This window comes from Apaloderma vittatum, unplaced genomic scaffold (genome assembly GCF_000703405.1).
Source record: "Apaloderma vittatum isolate BGI_N311 unplaced genomic scaffold, ASM70340v1 scaffold22895, whole genome shotgun sequence".
Classification (NCBI taxonomy): Eukaryota; Metazoa; Chordata; class Aves; order Trogoniformes; family Trogonidae; genus Apaloderma; species Apaloderma vittatum.
In genome coordinates this window covers 1-6,342 of record NW_009716806.1, presented here as the reverse complement: position 1 = coordinate 6,342, position 6,342 = coordinate 1, and the positions used below count along the sequence as shown (strand labels likewise).

Genomic DNA, 6,342 nt, shown 5'->3' with positions numbered 1-6,342 from the left:
CCGTTCACCAGCCGGACCACAGGAGGCTCTGGAATGGAAAGGTAAGTGACGTGTCACCTCGTGGTGGTGGTAGACCTACACGTGGAGAAAGCAAGTGTTGGATGTTCCTGAGCCAGCACTGTGCTCAGGTGGCCAAGAAAGCCAACGGCACCCTGGCCTGCATCAGGAATCATGTGGCCACCAGGACCCAGGCAGAGATTATCCCCTGTTCTCGGCACTGGTGAGGCCACACCTCAAACCCTGTGTTCAGTTTTGGACCCTTCACTACAGGAAGGACATTGGGGTGCTGGAGTCAGTCCAGAGAAGGCCAAGGAAACTGGGGAAGGAGAACAAGTCTGATGAGGAACAACTGAGGGATCTGGGGTTACTCATCATGGAGAAGAGGAGGCTGAGGGGAGACGTCCTCACTCTCTAGAGCTACGGGACAAGTGGAGTGAGGTGGGGGTAGGTCTGTTCTAACCAATTAACAATAGGACAAGGAGAAATGGGTGCAGGTTACACCAAAGGGACGTTTCGATTGGATATTAGGAAGAATTTCTTTGCTGAAAACGTTATCACGAATTGGAACAGGTTGCCAAGACAGTGGTGAACTCCCTGAATCTGGAGGGATTTAAGAGTCGGGTAGACACAGCAGGTGGCGACAGGGTTCAGTCAGGGACATACCAGTGTTTGGTTAAAGGCTGGAATCAATAATTTTAAAGGCCTGTAGCTATCTGGGCAATGCTATGATATGTCAGATGGGAATCCCTACATGTTCAGCAACTGACTTAACTCAAGAATAGGAGATTGCAGGATTGAGCTACACAAAGAAGCACAAAAATGTTTCCAGAACTGCCTGCGCTGTTGGAACCCAGGAGCTCACTGGCAGAGGAACAGCAGCTACCTGAGCACTCCACACCAGCGTCTTCACCGTGGTTGCAGTCACTCAATCCCCATTGTCTGGCCCTGCAGTCAGAGAGCACCGATTCGGTCCCCGTGCAGTTCACATCATCCAGCCAGATGGAATCGCGTCCCTGGCCAAACCGTGCCGAGCCCAGGGCAGCAATCGCCACCCCACAGCCCAGCTGCCGGCACACCACCTCGGCATCGCGCATGTCCCAGCCGTCGTCACACACCGTCCCCCACTGCTGGTTGTGCAGCATCTCGACCCTGCCGGAGCAGCGATTTGAGCCGTTCACCAGCCGGATCTCAGAAGGCTCTGGAAGGAAAGGTAAGAGAGGTGTCACCTCATGGTGGTGGTAGACATGCACGTGGAGGAAGCAAACAGTGAATGTCCATGAGCCAGCAGTGTGCACAAGTGGCCACGAAGGCCAATGGCACCCTGGCCTCTGTCAAGAATTGTGTGGCCCAGGACCTGGGCAGGGATTGTCTACTGTACTTAGCACTGGTGAGGCCACACCTCAAACCCTGTGTTCAGTTTTGGGCCCTTCAGAACAAGGACATTGAGGTGCTGGAGTGGGTCCAGAGAACCGCAAAGAAGCTGGGGAAGGGTGTTGAGAACAAGTCTGATGAGGAGCGGCTGGGGGGTCTGAGGTTCTTCAGCCTGGAGAAGCAGAGGCTGAGGGGAGACATTCTCATTCTCTACAACTCTCTGAAAGGAGCATGGTGCAAGGTGGGGATCGGTCTGTTCAACCAAGTAACAAGTGACAAGACAAGAGGAAATGGGCTCAAATTACACCAGAGCTTAGTCTTGATTGGACATTAGGAAGAATTTCTTTGCTGAAAATGTTATCAGGCGTTGGGCCAGGTTGCCCAAGGCAGTGGTGAATTCCCTTTCCCTGGAAGGATTTAAGAGTCGAGCAAGCACAGCTCCTAGGGACATAGTTTAGCCAAGGACGTGTCAGTGTTTGGTTAATGGATGGACTCAATGATCATATAGAGTCGCACAACTGTCAGGATTGGAAGGGACCTTAAAGGTCATCTACTTCCACCCCACTGCCCTGGGCAGGGACATCTAGCACTAGATCAGGTTGCTCAGAGCCCCATCCAGCTTGGCCTTCCAGAGATGAGGCTTCCACCAGCTCTCTGGGCAACCTGTTCCAGTGTCTCACCACCCTCATGGTGAAGAACTTCTTCCTAATGTCCAATCTGAATTGATCCATCTCTAGTTTTAATTCATTCACTCTAGTCCTACCACTACCAGACATCCTAAAAAGACCCTCACCAGCTTTCTTGTAGGCCCCCTAAAGATACTGGAAGGCCACAATAAGGTCTACTTGGAGTCTTCTTTTCTCCAGACAAGGTCTCTTCCAATCTGTGCAATGCTGTGACATGTAAGAGGGAGGATGAATCCCCACACGTTCAGCAACTGACTTGACTCAACCATAAGAGATTGCAGGATTGCTCCATGCAAAGTCATTGTCACAAAGAACAAAACTGGTCCTGGAAGCACCTGCACTGTTGGAACCAGGGAGTTCATTGGCAGAGAAACAGCAGCTACCTGAGCACACCACACCGGCATCGTCGCCGTGGTTGCAGTCACTCACTCCCCACGGTCTAGCCCTGCAGTCAGAGAGCGCCGATTCGGTCCCTGTGCAGTTCACCTCGTCCAGCCAGATGGAATCACATCCCCGGCCAAAGCGAGCTGAGCCCGGGGCTGCCACCGCTGCCCCACAGCCCAGCTGCCGGCACACCACCTCGGCATCACGCATGTCCCAGCCATGGTCACACACTGTCGGCTGGTTGTGCAGCCCCTCCACCCTCCCGGAGCAGCAATTTGAGCCGTTCCCCAGCCGGACCACAGGAGGCTCTGCAATGGAAAGGTAAGTGACGTGTCACCTCGCGGTGGTGGACAAAGCAAGAGTTGGATGTCCCTGAGCCAGCAGTGTGCCAAGGTGGCCAAGAAGGCCAACAGCATCCTGGCCTGCATGAGGAATCTTATGGCCAGAATGTCAAGAGTTGGGTTTGACCCCCTCTACTCCCGGCTAATGAGGTCCCACCTTAATTGCTCTCTTTGGTTTTGGGCCTGTCACAACAAGAAGGACATTGAGGTGCTGGAGTGGGTACAGGTTCCAGCCCCTCATTCTGTCAGTCAGAATGATTAGGGGACTAGAGGGTAAGTCTTAGGGAGCTGGGCCTGTTCAGCCCGGAGAAGAGGAGGCTGAGGGGAGACTTTACTCTCTACAGCTCCCTGAAAGGAAGTTTGAGCGTGGTGGGGTCGGTTTCTTCTCCCAGGAAGCAAACATTAAGATAAGAGGAAATGGGTTCAAGCTGCAACAGGAGAAGCTTAGATTGCATATTAGTTAGAATTTTTTTACAGAAGGATTTCTCAGGCATTGGAACACATTACCCAGGGCATTGCTGGAGTCCCCGTCCCTGGAGGGATTTAAGAGTCAGGCAGACACAGCACGTAGGGACATGATTTAGTTGCGGATGTGTCAGCGTTTGGTTAATGGATGGGCTTGATGATATTAAAGGGAGCTCATTGGCAGAGGAAGAGCAGGTACCTGAGCACACCACACCAGCGTCTTCGCCATGGTTGCAGTTGTGGATGCCTCTTGGCCATGCCCAACACTCGGAGAGCGCCGACTCGGTCCCCGTGCAGTTCACCTCATCCAGCCAGATGGAATCACGTCCCTGGCCAAAGTGAGCCAAGCCTGGGGCTTCAACCGCTGCCCCACAGCCCAGCTGCCGGCACACCACCTCAGCATCGCGCAGGTCCCAGCTGTCGTCACAGACCGTTCCCCACTGGTTCTCATAGAAGACCTCGACCCTGCCAGCGCAGAGATGAGGACCACCGGACAGACGGAGGGGAACCTGCTGGGAAGTTGCCAGGTCTGCAAAAGAGAGATACGGGGTAGGGAGGGGACAGATGAGGAAGAACACTGTCACTTGCCCTGCGTTTCGCAGAGCTTCTGAGAAAGGCGGTGGGTTGTGTGAAGCACACACCTGCTTCTCCTTTGGCTCAAACCAAAATGAATAACAACAACAAAAGAAGTCCAGGTGAGAAAATGCCCTGCAAATCCTGGTTTTAAATGACAATTTTCTTTAGCGAGCACGCAGATATTTTTTTGGATTTGTAATCCTAGTCAACGAAAAGGAGAACACTGCTGCTGGACTGAAAACTTCAGGAAACTGAATGTAGGGAGCAGCTGGCAGCTTTCTGATGGAAAGAAGGGTCTCATGGAAAGGGGGAAATTTTTAGAAAAATTTCGTGACCAAAACGATTGTCAATTCTGGGAATACCCTGCCCAGGGCAGTGGTGGAGTCATCATCTCTGGAGGGATTTAAAAGCCGTGTAGATCTGACGCTCATGGACATGGGTTATTGGTGGGCCTGGCAATGCTGGGTTAACTGTTGGGTTGGATGATCTTAAAGGTCTTTTCCAACCCAAAGGATTCTGTGATTTTGTGAATATGAGGCAGGCAGAGGCAGGAAAAATATAAGAAAAGCAGCTTGGCATCCCACATGCAGCACTGTCAGTCACCTCCTGGAATGGCTTTGTGTCTGCAGGGCGGCGCAGAGCAGAATAAACGCTTCTGTTTGTGCTGTCGGGGGCAAGAGGACTTTGTGCCCTTTGTAAACAAACTGGTCAGCCCTGAAGAGGTGGCCAACACAAATAGGAATTTCGGAGCTTGACTGTCACCTGTTGGTCAGGCTCCAGGCATTTCCCAACTGCTCTGTGCAAGGGCGACAGCAGGATAATTACCCAGCTAATGAGATCTCCCATCCCATCAGCTGCTTTCTCTTCCTTTTTAAATGCTGTGAGTCAGAAGCTCTGTCCCATCCACCTGCAAGCCCAGTCCTCCCCCTACTGCAGATCCTCCTCTTTTTCCGAGGATGCTCCTATCCTGCCGCAAACAAGCACTCACCGCAGAGGCACGCCAGGTAGACCAGGAGCCCTGCTCCAGTAAAGCCAACCAGGGACAGGAGGCCACGTCCTGAACCTCCCATGCCCTTGGGCAAACGCCTTCGGATGGTTAATGGTCCCCGTGTGAGCCCCAAGCCAGGTGCCGTGACTGGGTGAGAGCAAATTTGTCCCCTCCTCTGTAAAGACAACGTGTGCCACGTGTTCATCTTATCCCTCCTCTTGCACTGACCCCTCCTCCCTGCTGGCCCTGGGGTTTTGCCCTTAGGTTTTAAATGTTTTAAGCGTTTCATCCCTGCCCCAGTGCCAAGTCATTTCTCAGAAGGTTCCCCTGTTCTCCAACACACTTGATGCTCCTCTCCCCACAACTGGGCTGTCGGACTCCCTGATGCCATCCCTGGGCTTCCGGGCTCCCTTCAGGTCCATCCTAGAATCCCTGAGGATTCTGGCAGTTCTGGACCTGGTGCAGGTGGTCAAGCACCCCCAGCTGCTCTCACAGATCACTCAGGGCCAGAGTCCAACCCCTCCAGAGATGAGAGCAGGGAGGAAGTGGCACCAGTGAGGGACCTAAGCTGTGCTCAGCATCACGGTCACGACTGGGGACGAGGATACGAAGCACATTGCTGCCTGTCCAGACACTGACCCCTCTTCATCCGCCCATCTTTTGGTGTCCTCCAGACTGAACCTCCCCCAAAGGCCTCCCGAAGGAGTTCCCACCCATCGGGATGTACAAAAATGGATGTCCCACGGAGAAGTGTCTCTGCTAGCAAGTGACATCACCTTATTTCTCAGGCCACGTGGAAGGCAGCGTGACTGATGGATCGGAAGTGTCAGCGACCTGGGGCAGCACGGGAGGGACCCCAGCTACTCTCAGGGACTGTTTAAAAGGGGACACTTTTCAACACAAACCACGGCTCTCATCTTCCTAGCTCAGCCATGAGGATATTCCCCACACCATAACTTTTCCTTCTGGAAGGTTTTGATCGGAATATTTCCTATGGTTGGGATGATTTCCCTCGAACTTATGTTGAGCAAATACTCAGGAATCCCCATCTTGAGATGATGCTGTTGGCTGTGATGCTCAAGAAGATCACAGTGGGGTCTATGAACATAGGACTCAGGCTGAGATGAATGCAAGCCCATCTTCACTCTCCAGTGTGCCCATCCCTGCCTCTACCTCCTGAGCAACAGGCAGGTGTGTGCTCTTGTGTCTGAGCAAGGAGATCGCACTAGCATAGAATAGTTTGGGTTGGAAGGGATCTTTAACGGTCATAGAGTCATGGAATTGTTTAGGTTGGAAAAGACCTTCAAGATCATCAAGTCCAGCCATCAACCCAGCACAGCCAGGCCCACCACTAACCCATGTCCCTGAGCACGCCCCTGCAGAGCAGTGATTTGAGCCATTAACCAGTTGGTCCTGGAAGTACAAAACTCAAATGGAGGTCAAACCTCTTTCATGTTTCTTGCCCATGTGTTGGGAATCGGGTCCCTAAATGGTGGCCTTTGCAAGGTGGCATGAAGAATCTCACAGGTAT

The 6,342-nt window shown here is 52.7% G+C and overlaps 1 protein-coding gene across 1 annotated transcript in view; it reads right to left on the bottom strand.

Moving 5' to 3' along the window:
• LOC104274138 (deleted in malignant brain tumors 1 protein-like) overlaps nt 1-4,893 on the bottom strand; it is a gene marked incomplete at its 3' end in the record, with an annotated part of 7,648 nt that extends 2,755 nt beyond the window's left edge. Inside the window, 5 exon segments of the mRNA XM_009869680.1 lie at nt 500-600; nt 884-1,198; nt 2,432-2,747; nt 3,430-3,776; nt 4,812-4,893. Coding sequence (XP_009867982.1) covers nt 500-600; nt 884-1,198; nt 2,432-2,747; nt 3,430-3,776; nt 4,812-4,893 — 1,161 coding nt within the window.
• Between the last annotated feature and the right edge of the window lie 1,449 nt (nt 4,894-6,342).